At 36.3% G+C, this 25,938-nt stretch overlaps 1 protein-coding gene across 2 annotated transcripts in view; it reads left to right on the top strand.

Moving 5' to 3' along the window:
- The first annotated feature begins 220 nt into the window (after positions 1-220).
- The window catches only part of LOC100375425 (high-affinity choline transporter 1-like), a 53,883-nt gene continuing 28,165 nt past the window's right edge, over positions 221-25,938 (top strand). The window contains exons 1-3 of one of the 2 annotated variants that reach the window (XM_002735497.4): positions 221-362; positions 21,451-21,502; positions 24,931-25,194. In XM_002735497.4, the coding sequence (XP_002735543.2) occupies positions 25,029-25,194 (166 nt within the window). In that variant the 5' untranslated portion in view covers positions 221-362; positions 21,451-21,502; positions 24,931-25,028. Of the gene's footprint in view, positions 363-4,353; positions 4,397-21,450; positions 21,503-24,930; positions 25,195-25,938 lie in introns of those variants that run through there. The other variant, XM_085504371.1, reaches the window with a different exon arrangement.

Below are 25,938 nucleotides of genomic sequence, written 5' to 3'. Positions count from 1 at the left end.
CATGTCAGCCAGCTGACGATTCGTGGATTAATACTTGGGCGATACAGTTTGCATGGATCATTCAGCTGGCAGTGAACGGTAATAGTTGATTCCGGACGTTGCAGATTAGACCTAAAACACACGCACAGCTAAAAATGTGGATTCCCGCGAAAAGCAATATAAATTATTCGCGGGGGGTCGAAACTCTTTATTATGTAAATGAATGTTTGGAAGTAAAACACGGCGGCATGCTGTTGCGGTCGATCGCTTTGAATGCATTGCGCTTACAGTGGTCGTGCATGTGTAGATTCCTAAGGCACTCCTCGATGTATTTCATGTATGTGACATGTATACACGCTGACATCACCTTGAAAGATCCACTGGTAAGTATAATTTAGAGCATACACCGACGATTAGTGTGATTCCATTGTAAACAACCGCCGCGATACTCGTCTTCTATTTCGAAATGGGGAGCCGCGCATTGTGGGCGCACGGTAGCTGTTCGATTCACGGTAATTTCCGGAGTACCACACGTGTTGGTTTATTTGTAACAACAAACCCCGGTAGCCGTAGCCGTAATCCGAACCAGATGTGTTATCCGACTTACTTGGTGAGTTTCTGCACGTGCCCGGAGATAAAAGCGAAGCGCTTTTAAAATATCTTCAGTCGGGCACAAGGTGTCGGGCACGGGCTTCAAGCAGACATGAACTGAACTGGGCTGCAAGCAAACTGTGCGCGGTTTCACACGATTACAATTTATACTTTCACTTTTATTAGAAACTAAAAATGTTTGTCGACATTTCGAAGCAATTCAGTATTTGTTACTAGCTTTATCGATAGCACAACGGTTTCTTGTTCCCCGGTTTGGGGTTGAGCGCCCAGCCGTGATCGGCCTCTGCGAATGAGTGACAAACCGGTACCTTGACTCATGGAGCTTTTTTTAGCTCCATGCTTGACTATAGTTGGTCAAACTTCGACTAGAATTTCATCGTTGTTGAACCTCAGCGTGAACACACGAGTTTGTTAATTTCGATCAAATTCGGTATTCGAAGTTATACTTTATTTTACTTACGTTGTGTAGTGAACACAGTCTCTTTGTTATTGTTGTGCAGAGCACTCATCTGAATTCTCATAATAGTCTGAAATGTAAACACTTGCATTCATGTTTGCGAACTTTCAACATTTTAAGAGACTGGGTGATTAATAAAGTAATTTTTATTTTATACTCGTAAAAATTCTGATGTCGGAAATAATTTAATAATATTTAGTGTCACATTTTCTCAGCTGCCATTACATTGCCATATTAAGGTTAAGTTTTATCTTGTACCATAAACTGTAAGGTTCGCGTAACAGAATTTGATTTCAATAGATGGCGCCCTCCTGAGATCTGGATGCAATCCCGCTGCCATCTTTTTTCACTTGCAAGTGATTTAATGTCCAACGTTGGTATAAAGCATATATTATGTTATACTATCAGTTTTCACATTTCGGTGATGAAAATAGTTAGAAAAAACATTTTACAGTTAGCACTATTACTGCTTTAAATTTATTCTGCAATTGCTCCCGTGATTTTAGATGTGATCAAAGTGAGTCTCGATAAAAGACTTAAATTACTGTTGATTAGTGTATTAAATTCCTAAAAAGCACAACTTGTTTGCTTTCACATGGTTTAATGTCGCTACACAGTCACATTTATGACAATGGAGATAATGCGTTATTTAAGGTATCAACTCACACTCATGGCTAATTTTAAGGTGTTTTTTTTAATCTATATCAAATTATCCAAATAATAGTGTAAGTTACAGAATAAAATTAAGTTTAGAAGTTGGAGAAATAAGATAAAAGACGCATGATATGTCTCGGGATCTATCAAGTTGATTGTACTGTATGCGATTCATCTTAGCAATTTGCAGATTATAACAAATTACGATAAGCAATATTTGGGAGACGCTACTCTATATGAAAAAGATCACAGGATTTTGATTATGAAATTCAGTTGCAATTCCGTATTTGAAAGTGAAACATGGCTGTTCACAATGTCTGGCAAATTCCAAAAGCGCAAACATTGTAGATCAAAGAAAAAGATATATACATATGTCAGCCCTAAAACTTAAAATTCATGAAATTTCTCGATCCCAGACTGTCTGTAGGTTTATACTGGTTGCCTCATTGCATTAATTCTCTTGGAGAGAAAAAAAAACGACCGAAGTCAAAGGTACATGTCTGTGAATTACATTAACATTAACAACTGCATAATTGATTCTCTTGCTTTGCCTGAAAACCATGCAGGTTCAAGTTTGCCTAGGTCAAAGGAAGTCGATACGGGGGTAATATGTTACCATCGCGTCGGGCAGAGGTCGCCTTGTACAAACACGCTCACACGCTAGTAACAAAAAAAGTCATTATATTGGCCAGAGTTGAACCACGCTGACTCCCGTGACGTAAAATCGGACGGCCGGCATGATATCAAGCAGTTCATGTATCACTACAATTGAGAATACTAGATTTCGCAGCGTTCGACAACTACCTATTGGGTAGTATCAGTTTTATGTGTAATAACGTGTTCTGTGAAGCTCCTTATTCGGATCGTGTTTCACAGTCCATGGAAACAAGCGATCATGGTGCCTTCAAACGAGTGTGATCATGTCCTTGCCACACACCCTAGGTCATCAACATTTCTTGTTCTACAATTAACCGACAACAACAACGTTGTTTACAGATACATTACAAAATCAAGTACAGATTATACTCTAAAACGGCACGAACATGTTTATATATAAAGGATTAAAAATGGTCGCCGAAATAGAACATTTTAGATTCGAAATAGAACATTTTAGATTTTTTTTTTTTCACCAATTTGTACTTTTTAAAACTGAATATCCTTACAAAAAGAACTGTAAAAGTAAATCAGGAATAATATTAATGACTTTTGCAAAAATCATTATTGTCCGTAAATTTTAAACCATATCTGTGATATGTGAAACACATTTGTTACAAAACTAATGTTTTCTCCAATTTCATTTTCAACCGATTTGTTAAAAATGTTAACGTAGTGTTCAAATGAACCTCGCGCAAAAAAATGTGTCTGCACATTTAAAAAAAATGATTTAGTCACAAGTTATTCTCATTGAAAAAAATAAATAAACGAATAACCTAAAAATAAATTGTGAAATAAACAGTCAGCTGCTCATGCAGCGTCAAACACATTCACATGCACAAAGTAACCACCCATTGTTTAAACCATTAAGCGTGTAAATCAGTTTTAATTTTGAAGTTACAAAATTAACAAAAATAACAAATGCGTCATTTGGCGGAAAATGGGTCAAAACCTTTTTTTTATATCACTAATTTTGAACGCATATCTGATATAAATACAAACTGTCCACAAGGAATGTTATTGTTAGCCAGAAAAAATGGAGTTAAAATGGAAGGGAACACTTATGGTATACAAAGTTTGGTGAGAAAATTTGCTCATTTAATTTTGAAAATTCAAATGTATCAGTTTGTAATGCTAAGCTGATACCAATATTGCTACTTTGTTGGCAAATAAGTGAACTATATTGCAATATTTCTGGTTGAGTAGCTTTTTCGTCAACAGTAAAACTTACTCTTAAAAAATATCTGATTTCACAGAAGAAAAATAATCTGTTACCACCTTACATGTATTTTTGCATGTATGTTTAATTTTCATGGTAATCTCCATTCACCTCAAGTGAAGTAAACAAATCTGTTATGAGTCCAGCTACTTATTACGTATATTTCATAAATATTTGATTACACAATATTGCCCAGGATATACATAAAAACCAATCGTAGATGATGTAGTGATATATACATGTATGTTAATAAATCCTGGCCACTATGAGGGCCTTTCAGTACATACATGTATCAAGTCACATAATAATATCTCAAGTAGTCGCATACCTCTAAGAAAATTACAGTAATCTGTTTACTTATGGATATCAGTACTTTAGCAATGAGTACCACTATGTTTTGAATGTGAAGTTAAGAAAAATGTAATTTCAGTGGTATTAAGTAAACAAATTGGTGAGGGCTATGTCATCATCATGGTGCTTTTTGTTTAGGCAGCATGCTGTAGTGTAGTGTGTCAGCTGCTTCGCTTATGATTTTTATTTTGGTTGATTTGATTCAATGAATATCATATCAGTGAATGCTAAGTCTTGATTTTGATTGGTCTGTGCTGTGTGTGAGATTGTTTGTTGCCCTGCTGGACGAACTTTGACCCTCTCGGTTTATGCACTTTTTTTCTAAAGACAGCACAATGAAAGACCTTTTTAACAACCGGACCATAAACAATGAAAACGCTTTTCACGAAATTTGACCTCCAATAAATTGTCCCTACCTATTTAAACTGAGTCACTCAATGAAACAGTCTACAAAAAGGTTTGCTTCTAAAGTAAGTTTACAATGTTTATTTTTTTGTAATTTGGACTTGTAAACCCTCATTGGTTGTGTGCGTGTGACTGCAGCCATTTTCTGGTCAACTTGTACGGTAATATATAGTTAGATGTGACTGGCCAGGTCAGGGGAAATCAACAACCATTCCACATCTTGCAGGTCAGATCTACCTTAAAAGGCAGTGGTCGTTACATCACGCGTGTGACATTTACAGAAAATGTGATGCAATCTTGCAGTGGCAGGCAGTGAGTTGGATGGTTGCTTATATGCGCCAAATACCGACTTTGAATCTTTGTAGTCCTTCCAGTAATTTCAAGAATTTTTTTGATACATGATTAATTATTTATCGTGTAACTAATAACACATCATGAGTCAACTTACCTAAAATTGGGTAATGGATGAGCAAAATTTGAGAGCAAATCAGAAAAAGAAATCATGTCATTAATTGCTGAGCAAAATTTTATCTTGAAATAGGGTTAAGTAGAAGAGTTAGTTACTACGTAAGTACCGGGGTATTTAAAAGTCAGTGTTTTTTTTAAGGTGTTACTGCTGAGGTACCCCCAGTATATTGGAAAAAAAGAAAGTGTAAACATAGTTCTGAGTACAAGTGTACAAGTAAAGATTCCCCCTTTTTTTTAAATGGTTGGCCCCTTGAATAAATTAGCATCAACATGCAAGTCGTTTTAAATGTGTATAGTTGACAGCTACCTCTAACTTTCATGGCATATGGTTTCTGTCGAAAAATGAATTTCAATGATATGGTGAATCTAGGTCATTATACTGGTAGTGTAAGTGGTATTGTCTGAGAATGATAGTGACTTAAAGGTTGTGTCAGGTGCTTAACTGACCTACATTTGTATCATGCATCTATAATAGAAACATGCATGAACAACAAATTGCATATATTTGTATGCTGATCATTACTCAGAGTATGAACTTATCTTTCTCATTTACATAAACAGTACATGCTTTCAATAGAACAAATACAGTACTTGTTTATCTCATTACAATCTTATCTAGTATGTCCTTGGTTAATGAGCATCTGTGATGTGTGATAATTACCTATATTACCAGTAACATGTTCATGGCTTTCCTCAGGTTTTTAGCCATAGTGGACAGTCAAATTCTATAAGGACAAATGAAAGTTAACATATGTACCATAGATGTTTGACTGTAATAGTGCCCTTGGTACTCTACTCCAAAAGTCATGTTTTTTCAGGGGTGGGCCCTTAAGGTACGTAGCGAGACTATTATTTGTGTTGAAAATTATGATTTTCACATTTATTTATTAATTGATGAAATGCACTATAAACTTTCATTTGATAAAGTCAACGTAACCTAGAATGTCATGTAAGTTGGTTAAAATGTCGATTTTTTGAAGGGAAGCAAGGCAGCCTCAGTAGTGTTTTCCAAAATCAACAACACAGGTTTAATTTGTGTGCCTATAAGTTTCAAAGATTAACTCAAGACAAAGCAATGTTAGGATGTGTTATCAGTAGCTATTTGTTAGAGATCTTTGTGTGTGAACGGTCGGGACTGAGTCGGCACGTGCCGAAAAGAACTCGATCTCAGTCCCGATAGATACTTGGGACCGAAACTCAGCACGTGCCGAAATTTGCTGTCTGAACGGTCGACACGAGCCGAAATCACGCCCTGGGTGGTAAATTTAAGAAAAACATAAGTTGATTGATAAGTATGAAATGACGATGACAGGAAATTCCGATATACTAGTATATGGTCAAATGCTGTAGTAATGAATGCAAACCGTCATCAGCGACGCATATTTATATGCTGCTGCAACCTCTATTTTCGTGCACATTTTACATTGACATGAAAAAAATAATTGAGTTTCCAATCTTCTTTGCTGTTCATGTGCACGATGGCTCGTAATAAACACCATTGCAACAAATGGATATAATTTCACTATAACAATTATTATTATCGTCATATGCGTATCATTTTCCATGTTTGGGCCAACAGATCGACGAATGAGAGCGTGATTTTGACACGAGCCCAGTCGGTCCTATAATAATAACGTGGACACAACTGCAAACACAACGGATTAAAAATTTCGGCACGTGCCGAGATCCCATAACGTGAACGTAGTAAATGAGTGTTTCCAAACATTTGAGTGGTTTGTCTCTGCCCCTGTTTATTTCACAGATTAGTCATTTGCATATGAATGTGTCAGACACAAGGTCACACAGCCACTGAAAAAAATCATTGATTTTGGTGTTTTCATCTGGCGATTTTATTGAACTACAGCTATCCCATTCCTTTAATTTTTTGGTTTCCAATAGCCTTACACATTTGGATGTCCCTACACATGTTAAAACAGACCTTGATGGGAAAACAAATTGCTTGTGCAGATAAACAAGCTTGAAAATCTTTGCTGTGACTTATATACCAATGTGTTGTGGTTTGAGTTGGGGTCAATGCGACTAAAACAGAAATTAAAATTCAGGACACTACTTTTCAAAACGCGTTGCTTGAATAAAACTAACCAGACACATTCAATTTACCAGGCTATTGAACGACTAGGAAAAGTGAAAAAAAAAACTTCTTATCACCAGCATAAATGTGTAATTATTTTTTTTACAAAAAAGTATTTTTTCACTTTTCATTAACGCACCGTAGAATGCAGATAAGGGCATGGCAAACACACCTTTGAAAAGCTTGAAGTCTGGCGATTCCAAAAATATATACTTTCCTGGGTCTATTTGTAGTCATTTGGTCACGATTAGAAGATGAAAACAAGTATGCAAATAATAGTCCCGCTACCTTAATCGAACACCACAACAAAAACGAGGTACCGGGTAATATGTTCCCTTTGGCTGGGGTGGGGGTGGGGGTTGCATCACTTTGATTTCCACAATACTTTTACAATGAACAAATCAGGAATGTGTGCATTTCATTACAATAATATTTGCGTATCAGAATTTATGATTTAAAACTACATGTATTAAGTTTGAACAATTTTATCTTCAGTGTCGAATGTGTTCGATCGTATGCAAACTCCTGATGCAAAGCATTATCTGCTGTGATGTTTTCTGCACGATTTGTCCTTTGACATGATAGGTCAAGTCTGTTATTATATAAAACCAATCAGAATGCTGTGCTGTACCAGCGCAGTTTTACGGGAATGCCTGATGGCATTCTGTTAACGCAATTATGCAGAAGTGAATTATAGATGTTAAGTACTTTCTGTTGGGATTGATTTTGGCAAAAAAAAGGCATGATTTTATTAAAAATTGGTAATTTTTGAAAGGTAAATTGAATGTGGAACGAAATATTCAACACCTTTCACAGTTGTTAACAGTTTATTGTTTGGGTATTCATACCATATTAATGAGAGTCATTTCCATGCTGCATTTTCATAAATTAGAAAGTCAATTTTGGAAGGGATGGGTCGAACATGACTCCAAAAATAGAAATGCTACCAAAGTGTGGGGTATGCCCTTAGTCAAGGATAGGCGCAAGTTCGGGTGAGTATGGTACCAATCTTTCTACGTGTATGTAATAGTACAATTCATTACATCTCATAGAACAGTGTTATAGACTTGATACCATTATACCATAGAACACTGCCATCCTACTTGGTGTAGAACACTGCCATCCTACTTGGTATAGAACACTGCCATCCTACTTGGTGTAGAACACTGCCATCCTACTTGGTGTAGAACACTGCCATCCCACTTGGTGTAGAACACTGCCATCCCACTTGGTGTAGAACACTGCCATCTCACTTGGTATAGAACACTGCCATCCCACTTGGTATAGAACACTGCCATCCCACTTGGTATAGAACACTGCCATCCCACTTGGTATAGAACACTGCGATCCAACTTGGTATGGAACACTGCCATCCCACTTGGTATAGAACACTGCCATCCCACTTGGTATAGAACACTGCCATCTCACTTGGTATAGAACACTGCCATCCCACTTGGTATAGAACACTGCCATCCCACTTGGTATAGAACACTGCCATCCCACTTGGTATAGAACACTGCCATCCCACTTGGTATAGAACACTGCCATCTCACTTGGTGTAGAACACTGCCATCCCACTTGGTGTAGAACACTGCCACCTCACTTGGTATGGAACACTGCCATCCCACTTGGTATAGAACACTGCCATCCCACTTGGTATAGAACACTGCCATCCCACTTGGTATAGAACACTGCCATCCCACTTGGTATAGAACACTGCCATCTCACTTGGTGTAGAACACTGCCATCCCACTTGGTGTAGAACACTGCCATCTCACTTGGTATAGAACACTGCCATCCCACTTGGTATAGAACACTGCCATCCCACTTGGTATAGAACACTGCCATCCCACTTGGTATAGAACACTGCGATCCAACTTGGTATGGAACACTGCCATCCCACTTGGTATAGAACACTGCCATCCCACTTGGTATAGAACACTGCCATCTCACTTGGTATAGAACACTGCCATCTCACTTGGTATAGAACACTGCCATCCAACTTGGTATAGAACATTGCCATCCCACTTGGTATGGAACACTGCCATCCCACTTGGTATAGAACACTGCCATCTCACTTGGTATAGAACACTGCCATCCAACTTGGTATAGAACACTGCCATCCCACTTGGTATAGAACACTGCCATCCTACTTGGTATAGATCACTGCCATCCCACTTGGTATAGAACACTGCCATCTCACTTGGTATAGAACACTGCCATCCCACTTGGTATAGAACACTGCCATCCCACTTTGTATAGAACACTGCCATCCCACTTGGTGTAGAACACTGCCATCTAACTTGATATGAAACACTGCCATCCCACTTGGTATAGAACACTGCCATCCCACTTGGTATAGAACACTGCCATCCCACTTGGTGTAGAACACTGCCATCCCACTTGGTATGGAACACTGCCATCCAACTTGATATGGAACACTGCCATCCCACTTGGTATAGAACACTGCCATCCCACTTGGTATGGAACACTGCCATTCAACTTGGTATGGAACACTGCCATCCCACTTGGTATGGAACACTGCCATCCCACTTGGTATAGAACACTGCCATCCAACTTGGTATGGAACACTGCCATCCCACTTGGTAAGGAACACTGCCATCCCACTTGGTATAGAACACTGCCATCCCACTTGGTATGGAACACTGCCATTCAACTTGGTATGGAACACTGCCATCCCACTTGGTATGGAACACTGCCATCCCACTTGGTATAGAACACTGCCATCCCACTTGGTATAGAACACTGCCATCCCACTTGGTATAGTACACTGCCATCCAACTTGGTATGGAACACTGCCATCCCACTTTGTATAGAACACTGCCATCCCACTTGGTGTAGAACACTGCCATCGAACTTGATATGAAACACTGCCATCCCACTTGGTATAGAACACTGCCATCCCACTTGGTATAGAACACTGCCATCCCACTTGGTGTAGAACACTGCCATCCCACTTGGTATGGAACACTGCCATCCAACTTGATATGGAACACTGCCATCCCACTTGGTATAGAACACTGCCATCCCACTTGGTATGGAACACTGCCATTCAACTTAGTATGGAACACTGCCATCCCACTTGGTATGGAACACTGCCATCCCACTTGGTATAGAACACTGCCATCCAACTTGGTATGGAACACTGCCATCCCACTTGGTATGGAACACTGCCATCCCACTTGGTATAGAACACTGCCATCCCACTTGGTATGGAACACTGCCATTCAACTTGGTATGGAACACTGCCATCCCACTTGGTATGGAACACTGCCATCCCACTTGGTATAGAACACTGCCATCCCACTTGGTATAGAACACTGCCATCCCACTTGGTATAGTACACTGCCATCCAACTTGGTATGGAACACTGCCATCCCACTTGGTATGGAACACTGCCATCCCACTTGGTATGGAACACTGCCATCCCACTTGGTATAGAACACTGCCATCCCACTTGGTATAGAACACTGCCATCCCACTTGGTATAGAACACTGCCATCCCACTTGGTATAGAACACTGCCATCCCACTTGGTATAGAACACTGCCATCCCACTTGGTATAGAACACTGCCATCCCACTTGTTATAGAACACTGCCATCCCACTTGGTATGGAACACTGCCATCCCACTTGCTATGGAACACTGCCATCCCACTTGGTATAGAACACTGCCATCCAACTTGGTATGGAACACTGCCATCCCACTTGGTATGGAACACTGCCATCCCACTTGGTATGGAACACTGCCATCCCACTTGGTATAGAACACTGCCATCCCACTTGGTATAGAACACTGCCATCCCACTTGGTATAGAACACTGCCATCCCACTTGGTATAGAACACTGCCATCCCACTTGGTATAGAATGCTGCTATCCCACTTGGTATAGAACACTGCCATCCCACTTGGTATAGAACACTGCCATCCCACTTGGTATAGGACACTGCCATCCCACTTGGTATAGAACACTGCCATCCCACTTGGTATAGAACACTGCCATCCCACTTGGTATAGAACACTGCCATCCCACTTGGTATGGAACACTGCCATCCCACTTGGTATGGAACACTGCCATCCCACTTGCTATGGAACACTGCCATCCCACTTGGTATAGAACACTGCCATCCCACTTGGTATAGAACACTGCCATCCCACTTGGTATAGAACACTGCCATCCCACTTGGTATGGAACACTGCCATCCCACTTGGTATAGAACACTGCCATCCCACTTGGTATGGAACACTGCCATCCCACTTGGTATGGAACACTGCCATCCAACTTGATATGGAACACTGCCATCCCACTTGGTATAGAACACTGCCATCCCACTTGGTATAGAACACTGCCATCCCACTTGGTATAGAACACTGCCATCCAACTTGGTATGGAACACTGCCATCCCACTTGGTATGGAACACTGCCATCCCACTTGGTATGGAACACTGCCATCCCACTTGGTATAGAACACTGCCATCCCACTTGGTATAGAACACTGCCATCCCACTTGGTATAGAACACTGCGATCCAACTTGGTATGGAACACTGCCATCCCACTTGGTATAGAACACTGCCATCCCACTTGGTATAGAACACTGCCATCTCACTTGGTATAGAACACTGCCATCCCACTTGGTATGGAACACTGCCATTCAACTTGGTATGGAACACTGCCATCCCACTTGGTATGGAACACTGCCATCCCACTTGGTATAGAACACTGCCATCCCACTTGGTATAGAACACTGCCATCCCACTTGGTATAGTACACTGCCAACACTGCCATCCCACTTGGTATAGTACACTGCCATCCAACTTGGTATGGAACACTGCCATCCCACTTGGTATGGAACACTGCCATCCCACTTGGTATAGAACACTGCCATCCCACTTGGTATAGAACACTGCCATCCCACTTGGTATAGAACACTGCCATCCCACTTGGTATAGAACACTGCCATCCCACTTGGTATAGAACACTGCCATCCCACTTGGTATAGAACACTGCCATCCCACTTGGTATAGAACACTGCCATCCCACTTGGTATGGAACACTGCCATCCCACTTGCTATGGAACACTGCCATCCCACTTGGTATAGAACACTGCCATCCCACTTGGTATAGAACACTGCCATCCAACTTGGTATGGAACACTGCCATCCCACTTGGTATAGAACACTGCCATCCCACTTGGTATGGAACACTGCCATCCCACGTGGTATAGAACACTGCCATCCCACTTGGTATAGAACACTGCCATCCCACTTGGTATAGAACACTGCCATCCCACTTGGTATGGAACACTGCCATCCAACTTGGTATGGAACACTGCCATCCAACTTGGTATGGAACACTGCCATCCCACTTGGTATAGAACACTGCCATCCAACTTGGTATGGAACACTGCCATCCAACTTGGTATGGAACACTGCCATCCCACTTGGTATGGAACACTGCCATCCCACTTGGTATAGAACACTGCCATCCCACTTGGTATAGAACACTGCCATCCCACTTGGTATAGAACACTGCCATCCCACTTGGTATAGAACACTGCCATCCCACTTGGTATAGAACACTGCCATCCCACTTGGTATAGAACACTGCCATCCCACTTGGTGTAGAACACTGCCATCCCACTTGGTATGGAACACTGCCATCCCACTTGGTGTAGAACACTGCCATCCCACTTGGTGTAGAACACTGCCATCCCACTTGGTATAGAACACTGCCATCCCACTTGGTATGGAACACTGCCATCCCACTTGGTGTAGAACACTGCCATTCCACTTGGTATGGAACACTGCCATCCCACTTGGTATAGAACACTGCCATCCCACTTGGTATAGAACACTGCCATCCCACTTGGTATAAAACACTGCCATCCCACTTGGTAAAGAACACTGCCATCCCACTTGGTATAGAACACTGCCATCCCACTTGGTATAGAACACTGCCATCCCACTTGGTATAGAACACTGCCATCTCACTTGGTATAGAACACTGCCATCCCACTTGGTATAGAACACTGCCATCCCACTTGGTATAGAACACTGCCATCCCACTTGGTATAGAACACTGCGATCCAACTTGGTATGGAACACTGCCATCCCACTTGGTATAGAACACTGCCATCCCACTTGGTATAGAACACTGCCATCCCACTTGGTATAGAACACTGCCATCCCACTTGGTATAGAACACTGCCATCCCACTTGGTATAGAACACTGCCATCCCACTTGGTATAGAACACTGCCATCCCACTTGGTATAGAACACTGCCATCCCATTTGGTATAGAACACTGCCATCCCACTTGGTATAGAACACTGCCATCCCACTTGGTATAGAACACTGCCATCCCACTTGGTATAGAACACTGCCATCCCACTTGGTAATTTAATAACCCTGACTTTTTTTATCTGCTTAAAATGTTGAGTGTATGTCTAAAATGACAGGTAGACAGGTACACATACAGGTACACATACAGGTAGACAGGTACACATACAGGTAGACAGGTACACATACAGGTAGACAGGTACACATACAGGTAGACAGGTACACATACAGGTAGACAGCTAAGTAGATAAATGCCTTAATGCTGCTAATCATGGAAGGTAGATTAAGAGACACATATGAAGGGAATATTATTATTCACCTTATCATTTGTGCTGAACATCCACAAATGATCACGAACTGTGAGACGTTAAAATACGTATTTCAAAAAATGCTCATGCCATTGAGTGTTAATCAGTGAATGAATAATCTCTGGGTTATTTTTTTCAGTTAGGTGTCTTTGTGTTGGCCAGGTCAGAGAAAATAACTTGCTGATTATTACCTCAGTTTGGTGTTTCCAGCCAAATAAAATAATTCTCAATTAATGCTTCAATAAATGACACAAGACACAAGGTTTTGGCAAAAGTGGAAGGGGGAGCGAATTGCAGACGCAGGCGTCGCAGCGAACAGCTCCATGATGCGACTCGCCTGTGAATTGCATCATGACGCCGAGCGCGTGGTACTATACAATACTTGACCTGAGTATTTGACGCTTTATTCCCGCTAGCGTAAAATGAATTCCCTTAATATTGTTTAAATCCCCTGCAAATCTTGTGTAGATGCGAAGGCTTACCAGTTGATATGTGAAAGCTTGACATGACTATAAACTGACTTTAATTATCTTTATTATTCTGTCCTATATAGATGTGTACACAGCAAGTATTAATAGTAAATGCAGATAACATATTAATTATCCACACTAATAAGCTCAGATTTGGGCTTTACAGTCGGCACGGAAATGAACTGATCAGGAAAACCACTGTCAGTCGGTTGCCGACTAAATCTCTTGCAACATTGTAATATTCCTAAGAACATAACGGCAGCAGTGTTTGTTACGACTTTGTCTTCAACTGTTGTTTATCAAAAGTTCCATCATACTTGACTGAATAAGTGCTCAACTTTTGAAATGAAATTGTGAGCTTGTGATTAAATAATAATTCATAAATCCCAAATTCATAAATTCTGTGTCCATCATTTTGTTGGGAGTGAAAATGCAGGAGTCACAACAACCATCACTTACAATGTTCCGAGGAATAATGCAACGTTGCAAGGGAAATTGAAAGTTTATTTTGATGCCCAGTGAGGGATTGTCTTGAAATCCTTCAAATTTTTGTTCTACAACTTATAGTATATATTGCCTTCTTCAAGTACCAGAGCATGTACATGTTTTAAGTATTGCAGGATATCAGACTTTGTGTCACATATACTACTATAGGTGTGCTCGAAACAGTAGACAAATCCTTTCCTGCAGGAGAGTTGCCTGAATAGGAGTTGCATATAACGTCATTTGATCAAATGTGGCAATACTCACTATAGTTATGATTCCATTTACAGTGAGCTATTGTTTTTTTACTTGTTCGTGTGGATTTAATTTAGTGAATTTTACTTGTCAGCAAAAATAGCAATATTAAAACCCAGTGAATACTCAATGCGTTCACAGTAGTAAAATTTATAGAATAAATTAATGTATGATGAAAAATGTAACTTGCAAAAATTGAAAAAAAATACGTCTTGCAAATTGTGAGATGATCACAAAATCACATGACAAACATGAATTTCTTGTTTCAATGAATAAATCTGTGAAAGAAATGCTAGTGTTTGACTCAGGCTGTTTTGCTTCTGTGTTCTTTTGCATTTTTTAATAGTCTTGCTCATTGCTACGTAGATACTATTAATTAATATTCAAATGAATTTTACAACTGTATGACTATTTCCACGAAAAAAAAAATCTAAAAAAGAAAAAAAACTAGTAAATCATTGTATATGTATATATTTTTTTATTTCAACCTGCCTTGAGTAAAATAAGCCACTTTTCAAAATTAAATTTGAAAAATTTGTCAAACCATCGTTATCTTGAAATGAACATTGGGAAGTATATGGAAATGAAAGTGCTGCATTTGATGTCAGTGTAATGCTTGGTAAGTGCAGTGTATAGCCCCAAGGTTTAACATGACTAATAGCTCTGCACAGATTATAGTAGAAATCCCAATTCCCTCTGGTATCACAGAGTGTTAATTTTTTATTTTCAAAATGATCTCTAGAAGATGGTAAGGCTGATAAGAGCACCATTTAAGTAATTGGACTAAATAATATCTCAAGCGTTTATCTTATATGCAGTTACATCCGGTCATTAGAAATGAAAGTAATCATATGCATGATTGTGATTAGTTTATGACTGAAAGCTGTGCATATTAATTTCCTAATTTACATATTTACACTTTTAGCCAATTTTTAGTTGTTCAATGGTTATCTCAAAAACCATTCATCAAAATTTAATGAAACTTGGTACATAGGTCCTCTCATATAATCTACAGTAGTACATGATTATTTTAGGGTTGAAACCATGCATATTAATTACCTAATTTGCATAAACGTTCTGATCTCTCAATAACCATTTATCTAAATTAAACATATATCAGGGGTCTGGGAATAACCACACAGACAAATCCAATTTATTCTTTTTGTTTTAATATTTCTAGAGTTTTCTGTTAGTATTATTTCATTACTGTGGAACAGATTGCTTTCACATTGTGCATCTCTAAAAACAAAGCTATACTGTAAAGGGGGTAATTATTCACTGGGTTTTAAATTAGCTTATTTCGCTGACTGGAAAAATGCGCTAAATTAAAACCCAGTGAATATGTCAAATTTAGCATAGAACACATTATCTAAATGACGAAACCGTGAATTTAAAACCCACTGAATATGCCTGAAATGGTAAATCAGTGAAATTTAAACCCAGTGAAAATTAGTCATTTTACAGTATTAGTATTTGAAAGACTAATCTAATAATTTTTAATTCATTTTAAATATTCCCTTTTTTTACTTCATGCCTATAATACCCTTTAACACACAGGAGTTATTTCTAACTTTTCTTAAATTTACATCCGGGATTTGAATGAGTCAAACTTTTTTGTATTTTCAGATTTTAACCTTTTCACTACCATGCAGTTCCCTCCTTTCATCACAAATTCACAAAATAGTCCTGTTTATAGTCTGCACTTTCCTTCAGAAGATTGGAACAAAAATGGTTAATTTATTAGAATAAAAACTGAAAATTTACTCATATTTTGTCAGCTGGCTCCAAAATTAGGGTTCATTTCCATAAATATTGAAGAATATAAGAAAAAATGTGCAAACAAATTAGGGGTGAGAAAGTCTGCTGGTGAAAAGACTAAATCTGCGTCCCAGGGTTATTACTGTACTTTAATACGCTTATCAAAACAGCCTAACCTTTGATATTAGGAAGATCTCTTTTTGAAATTTTTGTTTTAACAGATTTGGCTTTTCATTTTAATGAATGATATTCATGTGATTTGTGTTAACATCGATGAATAAATTTACATTGTAAAGTATGTGAACATATCAAGTGTATTCATAACCATGAATTTATTTCTGAAACAATGTTTTTCATTTAGCAACAGTTTGAGTAAATCACTATCCTGTGTGTAAACAATCAAACAGAAATGCCTGTAGTCGCATTCATCTTGCTGTTTGTTTTCTGTGATAACCATTTCATTGGAATCACGCTCCTGAACAGTCATTTCATCTCGCACAATATTAAAGTAATAGAATAAACACATGGCGTAGAAACAACCAATTCAACTAATTTTTCCTTTCATTTGTATTGATATTGTCAAGGCTTGATGTGACTGATGTGACAGGTAAAATTTTATGACTATAAAAAAAAGTTTTTATAAAATAAAATAAAAAAAAATGTGCTTGAAGTCTAGAAGATGATAGGAATTTCAATGTCTTGCATAATTTACGTGTGCATATACAGTGGAATTTGTTATTCAAATGACATATGTACACTTGATAATGTGCTTTTCTTCGTCTCAGAGTTAACTGACTTGTTGTAACTTAATTATTGTTACACCGGAAATGGGAATTATCCAAGATGATTTGTTACTTTTAATATTTTATTCCATTAAAGGTTGACTTACATCTACACCACGGGGAAAAGATTGCAATGATTAAGAGCAGTTCTCTTGAGAACCGCCCCCTCATTTACAGATATGCTTGGGAAAGGAGCTCGTCAGTCCAGACCTCCTAAGTCACAGTAAAATATTTCTGGAGTATGATCAATGAAAATTGTAAATTAAAATTAAATCGTGCTTATCAGTATTATTTGCTGATTATATTATAGAATATGGCGCAGTTGTTCCCAGAAACGCTAAATGTCCTCGCTAGAGCACCTTGCTTTAATTTCATCGTTATATAATTTCAAGCAAGTTAGAGGTGCTAAGTTTGTATAATGACCCTCCTAATTGAAAGCTTTCTGTTGGCATTAAGTGGTTGAACAATTCTCCGGAGATGTCAGCTTGAATTCTGAATAGATATGAATGAGTATGTGTGTTTTTTTTATTAAATAAGTCACCAAACTGGTTAAACTGAACATAGTCTTGTATAATATGACGTTCTACAATTGAGCAAATGAAAAAAGGTTTGATTTCGCTAGTGAGAGAAAACCAAGGAATCTTATTGACCGTGGAGAATAATTTTCCGCTTGCTTTGTTGTAATCGCTACTCGCTGTCTAAGTGTATAGGAAATTCTAGGAAGTGGCTACTTGTAATGCAGACAAGCAGGAGTGAATAGGGATGAGCCAGATTACTTGTTTAGGTTCGACAAGGATGCTTTCCGAGTGCTAATATAACGCTTCTTAGCACTGGCATCGTCAAATTTTAAGTTGCTAAATACACATTGGGCTATATTATTAGTTATGGTAGACTGTTGATTTCGTTCATTAGACGCTTGTTAATTTAACAGGAGAAAATATCACTGACACTAATCATGGAAACCCAGAACTTAAGTTATTAATTGCAACGAAATAACAAGTGAACATTTTATTCCAAAAAGACACAAAATGTCAAAGTGATTTCAACTATTTTTTGCAGCATGGGTTTATTTAATTCATCGGTATAAACATATACATACCGGTAGTGAGTGATTGATGTATGTTTTTTTTCATCCATAATTCGGTTCTAAATGGCTGACAGGTGGCCATTTTGTTAGTTTTGTTTAGACAACCTTCGCACCAATTAGAGAAAATTAAGTAGCGCTGTTCAGCTGAGATCTGAAAGGTTAATTAGGTAAATATGAATATTCGTGCCACTATAATAAGATGAGATAAGATTCATTCATGTGCAATCTTATTGTATATATCTGACCTTAATTTTTAAGATGAGTGATCACTCCACTTTTCTATCACTCGAATAGATTATGACTCAGAAGAGCTATATAATTATTACTTGTATAATCCATACAATGTTGAAAAGATTTTAATAACCTAGCTCCCATAATCACAAGTGTTATTATAATCTGTTAAGCCATTTTCAACCTCTAGGCCATTTTCAAAAAAGAAGGCCTGATATTTATAGATTTTTTTACTTTCACCTAAAAACTGTAATTTTTTCAATAATTTCCAGAGGGTCAATCGGTGAAATTACTTGTAATTTTTTTGTTTATACTTTAGAACTTTGTTATGTCATGTAATTTTTCCCCAGAATGCATTTTTCAGTTTCTATGCAACATGCACTCAAGATGCTGAACTTGAATTTGAACACTAGTAAATTGCTGTCAATATGCACAAAAAAAAAGCCCATATCATTTTTCCAACATTTTTGATAAAGACTTAATTCTAGTGGAAAATTGAATGAAAACAACAAACAAATTATAGAAAAATAAGTAACAAGTATTGAATATAAATATTACTGGTGTATCATCATTGCTTCAATATGTTGCCAGGCAAAATTTCAAATATTTTCTTGCTTATAGGAAGCAGTTTTGTAAAATGCCTAAAACGGACAAAATATGCTTTTTTCACCTCATTTTGTACATCAACGTTCATAGAACTTTGTATGGTAGCCCCATATTTTATTTCGCTTTCTCATCCTCAACATGACAAGTGTCACATTTAAATTACATAATCATAGAAAGTTACATAAATTTCAAAATTCTCCAGTTTTCCGCAACCAAAATTCAGCTATGACCACTTTTTCGGTAGATATTCTCAAGTCTCGCTATCTTAAAGAGGGTGAAGCAGATGATTTATCAACATCCGTTCGTTCTGTGATGATTGCACTAATCTTGTTAAGTGCACAATCAAAATTATTGACATGGATCTCGTGGAATTATTCATGTTTCTAATTAGCATACGTGTACCAACCGAGTATTTTAAAATGTGGGCGCCGTTTATATTGCTCTCATCTGGCATTTTCTCAGAGTCGTTATTTTTTTTTTCTCGGAAATAATTCCCCCCTACGCTCGGCAATGACTTGTCTGGAAATGGATATTTTGTGATTGATTCCCCATTCTTTTCCACCTGACCCGTTCGCCTCGGTTTCCGCTTGCCCTCTAAAGATACATTATGTAAAAGGCAAACTTAATTATGGAATTTGATTTAAAGCTGACGTCACATGACACCAAGTTGGCAGTGATGTTTATAAAGTGTAGTTGGTGATGTGTGACGTAGGTCTCCTCATTTACATATTCAGTTGCTGGCTGACTCTACTACAAACTGCCGTATTATAGCTTTCGTATCTTTTCCGCTTGTTCACTGCATTCTGTAAGGTCAGACACTTTATTTCTTATTCACTGTACTGTTGAAATCAGTTGTTGAACCTTTTTCAAAGCTTTCATCTGAGGTTTTTTTTAAATATTTTATTTATTTCTTACATTCCCACTTACTATCTCTTGTTTATTTCAACCTTTTACCACATCAAATTGTTGATTATATCTATATCATTTATTTCATTTTTTTTGGCCCATTCATTCAAGCGTGTAAATTATTTTGTTTTCAGTGAGTTTTTAAAAAAAACAAAAACTATAACTCTTTATGAAAAAAACAACATAATATATATTTATGTGAATTGAGTACAACCTTAGAATGAATTTAATTACTTTAGTTTTAAAATCATAGTAAGATACATGATAACTCAAGAATTTTAAATATATTACCTTGCCTTTAATGCAATTTTGATTGTTTAGCAGTATTCGTTTTCATCGGTTGTACAGATTTCAGCGTCTTCACAGTTTTGAGTATGGTAGCATTTATTAACAGTGGCAAATCTTAGTGCAAATATGTGATATTTATTTAAACTTTGTACTTTTTAGATTCAATGGATGTTTGTATTGTTACTGTTCTTGTTATTGTTCTCCCACAGCGTTTTCATATTTTGTATTACATTTACTTAGAAAAATTTTTCAACATTGCGTACAATTTGCAAAAAATTAATTTATTTTCCTTTCTAAATTACACAAATTTGTCTGCATTATAGTATGTATTAAATTCCTGTTTCCTGTTCTACTTATAGTTGTGGATTCTATTCGTTTAATAGAAGATGAACTCTGTTATATTGATACAGAATATAAATTGTAACACACTAGTATAGTTTTTGCTGAATTTATGCATATTAATAAGCTGATTTGCATATTGTTTTTCGTATGCTATGTGTATATTATATAATAATTTATGAATGGTCTATGTAAAAAAAAAAATGTTGTCTTTTGATCTGAATACACACTTGAAGGCAATTTATTTTATTCAACCCCGAAGTAATATGATTGTTTTGAGTACTTTCTCTTTGATCAGTTTTCATAATCTTATCTTGTGAGGCTGGAAATCATTTTAATTTTTCCCCGGTTCAGCCTGCATGCCGATAATATCAAGAATGTAATCAGATTCTGTCATTTAAGTCAGCATTTTTATCTCTTGTTAGTTCACGATAATTTCAAAACTGCCGAGAGAAAAAGAATTATAGCCATTTTGAAGTTAAGCCTATCTTTGTATTTGATTGTCGATGTCTTTTTCTGCAAACTGAATCAGTGAGCTAAAAATAAAATAAGATGAAATTTGTCAGTTTACTGTGGGTTTTTTCAGATGGCAAATAAGACAGACACAGCAAATAAAACAGAAACCTGCCGTGATTGATTGAAGATTGCAAATAAAACTGACTTTTTTTCTTTTTATTAATTTATAGGTTTGGGATAAATTGTCGTATTTGCTCAGCGTATCTTTTTAAACATTATCAGGTGAGTCTGACACAAATCTAACATCATTTTATGATTCTAGTGTATATTTCCTGAATTTTCGGACATTTTCCCAATTTTCTGTAATTTTTTTTTTGATTAATTTGCATAATTCCCCATTTTGTATACATGTAGAGTGGCAATTAAAAAAAAAATAATGAAAGGGTTTTTTTACAAAAATTGACAAAATTCGATTTTGGCATTCAGCGATACAGTAACCTGATACTGCCAATGAGTGAGTTTATCTCTCATTATACCCTAACCATAATATATCAATTAGTTCATTGTAGTAAAATAATAATTAGTGATTTGGGTGACAACAAAATTTCATCTAGCATCGGCAGGTTGAGTAAAATGCTCATGCACACGGTGACTGGAATGGGGCTTTGCAAACGGTATGCAAATCTACAAAAAAATACTGATATGACATGTACCCAAACAATTTAGTTTCAATCAAGAATTTCAAAATTACGAGGTAGGCTCGTACACAAGAAATTATAACACAGGTTCAAGTAGTTATCCAATCAGATGAACTCATGTAAAAAGTCATTCATGGTATCCATATATGGTGGTGACGAATTGACCTTTCAACAACATGGCGTCTCGCGCTTACCGAAGTTCTTTTAACCTAATGATCGTTCCATTCGCATTTTGAAGGAAATTATATAATCTATGCAATTGCCTTAAAGCAATATTATTCTTCCTACATACCTGTAGTTATGTCGTGAGTAAAAGATTAAAGTTAACATTTTGGTGAAATTTTTTTTCTTAATAACACGATATGCATGATGTGTTTATTTTTTTTATACGATAGTGAGTTAAAATGTGAAATGTGTTGTGAAAAATGTGAAATTTGTTCTCACAACCAGCCAATCATGACAGTGGTCATTCCGCTACATTATATTAGATATGGGTCTCGTAACAATTTATTCAACATGTTTATTATGCAGACACACATAATCCTTTTCACAGTATATAATTGTGAGATATGATTAATTAATAAAATAAAATAACCCAATGTAGTAGATATAAACCTATAAAACACCGATTAATACAGTTTACCATGTTGCTTCAGTTCCATGATCTGTCCTGCCAAAATTATAATAGTAATTTTATTCATAAATTTTGTGATATTTTTCGATAGAAGTTTTGTCAATTATGGATCAGATGGAAACAAATTATCCATTGACCTTGTTAATCACTTTTATAAAATTATGCAGATTTTTTAACAAAATGTTTGTTGTATCTAGAACTAGCAGACATCTAGCAAACAGTCGCTTATTATTGACTGTTTTGTTACGTGAGAAATTTCGGCACAGTGGAATCCGATGTTGTCATCTTTATAGTGTGCTTTCGTCTAAATTGAGCGTTTGAGTACAAATATGTATTGTATGCATTTGCTTTGTTTATAGTAGAGATGTTTCTATGTTCAAAAAAAGGTGCTTTTTAGACATTCCGTATACACATAAATGTAATATTCGGTTTATATGCGCTTCTAATAGAGCAAAAACAGTATTTATAAAATGAACGTACATGTACAGTAATTTGTGACACAATGCTATCAACCTGTCATACTAGGTCTTCTGAGTTCTATGAAATAATTAGCTTTCCGATGAATTGAAATCAGAGACTTTGTTAGCACACACAGACTTGTGACTAGCGCAGTAAAAGTCATCTAAAATGTGTACATATAGACGCTGAGTAACATTTGCAATTACACAAACCTTGTCAGTCAAATGCTTTTATTTGTAAAAGCTGGAGCCATTTTGAATAAAAAAAAGACACACATAAATTAAACATAGCGTACTATCAAAGAAAAACATAGGTATATTGGCATTGCAAAAATCCGATTAAAAAAATCGTTACCATTTTTTGGGCTATATATAAGATATGTATCTACAATATACCACATGTTGGTAAGCACAAAAAAAATAAATTGCATTTAGTGTATTTTTGGATTATTAAAATATAACTTATTTTGACAGATGTTATATATATATTAGTCTATGCACTACTAATAGAGTAAATATGGTGTATCTCGGTGTAAGTTTTGGAAAGTTGAACATTTCACACTATTAACAACCAGATATCTGAGGATTATTAAATTGTCTGTGTTCTCTCTCCAGGAATTTGTAAATTAGCTGAAATGCAAGGACTTGAACACACTTGTCATGTAACTTATTTTGGAAATGACCATATTGCCCGGGGGTGGGGGAGGTGGGGTGGTGGTAGCATAGTAAGTAAAAAATAGCTAAAGGCGATGTACAAAGTACATGTAAGGTTACACTAACGGTAATATAAATTGATAGGAAATGGTTTAAAAAAGGACACAGTTTTGTTAGGACAGATTTAGTAGAAGGTATATGTTGTCTCGAACTGCCTCAATTAACTGATTAACATAATTTGCTTTTAATGCAAAGTATCTATAGTATCTTCCCACGCATTTCATTGAATTAATTCAAAATAGACTTTTTTCTTCTTATTCTACAGTCCTGAATATTTATGCATATTAATTAGCTGATTAACATAATTTGCTTTTAATGCAAAGTATCAATAGTATCTTCCCACGCATTTCATTGAATTAATTCAAAATAGACTTTTTTCTTCTTATTCTACAGTCCTGAATATTTATGCATATTAATTAGCTGATTAACATAGTTTGTTTGTATTGCAAAGTATCTATAGTATCTTCCCATGCATTTCATTGAATTAATTCAAAATAGACTTTTTTCTCCTTTTTCTACAGTACTGAATATTTTTGCATATTAATTAGCTGATTAACATAGTTTGTTTGTATTGTAAAGTATCTATAGTTAATGCTTCCCACACATTAATTGAATTAATTCAAAATAGACTTTTTTCTCCTTATTCTATAGTCCTGAATATTTATGCATATTAATTAGCTGATTAACATAGTTTGCTTGTATTGCAAAGTATCTATAGTTAATCCTTCCCACGCATTCATTGAATTAATTCAAAATAGATTTTTTTTCTCCTTATTTTACAATCCTGAATATTTATGCATATTAATTAGCTGATTAACAGTTTGCTTGTATTGCAAAGTATCTATAGTTAATCCTTCCCACGCATTCATTGAATTAATTCAAAATAATTTTTTTTTCTCCTTATTCTACAGTCCTGAATATTTATGCATATTAATTAGCTGACTAACAGTTTGCTTGTATTGCAAAGTATATATAGTTAATCCTTCCCACGCATTCATTGAATTAATTCAAAATAGATTTTTTTTTCTCCTTATTCTACAGTCTTGAATATTTATGCATATTAATTAGCTGATTACCATAGTTTGTTTTTAAATTCAATTTATTTTTAGCTGAATTTAAACCTATTCCCATCAATCATTGAATAATCAAAAATATATATTTATTTTCCGGGGTTTGTTCATGTTAATGTATTTTTTTTTTTTGCAGAATTTTTAATTGCTATGGAAGTATAACTGAACCGAGCTTCAAATTTTTAAAATTTTCTGTGGCAACTCTTGGCGATATTTTATTCATCATCTTTCATCATGACGATCAATGTGGTCGGTTTGGTGGCTATCATCATCTTTTATCTACTCATACTTGGTGTGGGATTATGGGCTTCACGGAAAAGCAAAGGCAAAACAGACTGCGAAGAGATTATGCTGGCGGGAAGAAATATTGGCTTAGCAGTAGGAATATTCACCATGACAGGTAAGGGATGGTTCTAATGTAAACTCCTTTTAAACAATGCCAAAGTCAGATTTGTTCCCTGTTTCAAAAAAAAAAAACCTATATCATTTTTTCAATATTTTTTTTTTTTTTAAAACGTTTCAATCAAATCCTGAAGGCAATATGTCCCAAATTAACAAAGAAAATATTAAAAAATGTATAAAATTACCGGTATGCAAAATATTGCATAACATTTCTACTGGAAGATTTATGATTTAAGAATTTTACGGATCGTAATTTAGACTTTGATTTCCAAGAATAAAATAGAGGATCAAGTTTATAAAATGATGTTGAAAAGAACTTACAGAGATACAGACCTGACTTGATTGATGGTTTGTAATTTATATACTCAGTAGTTTGCTTCTAAGTCATGGACATTTCAACCTGTTTACTTGTAACGTGTTTTAATTATGCATCAGCAAACTAATTAATCACTGTGACAGTTAATTAATACCATATAGATGTATTTACGTATTAGTTTGCTTGTACTTGAATGCCTCCCATACATACATGCATAGTTCACAAAACAACCCATTTTTCGAAGAAAATAACATTACTCGTAAATTGTATGTCTATATATCTCTGAAACAAAACATATTAATGAGTTCCTTTTAGTATATTTTTCTCTTGAATTCTTACACTGAACTGCACGAGACGCAACGGTTCTGACTATGTTAGGCATTTTGTTTTCAACTGACTTTTTAACGTAATACCTGCGTGGGGATT

This window comes from Saccoglossus kowalevskii, chromosome 10 (assembly GCF_978046115.1).
Source record: "Saccoglossus kowalevskii chromosome 10, keSacKowa6.1, whole genome shotgun sequence".
NCBI lineage: Eukaryota > Metazoa > Hemichordata > Enteropneusta > Harrimaniidae > Saccoglossus > Saccoglossus kowalevskii.
Note: the sequence above shows the minus strand (reverse complement) of the source record. Positions and strands in the feature narration are given on the sequence as shown.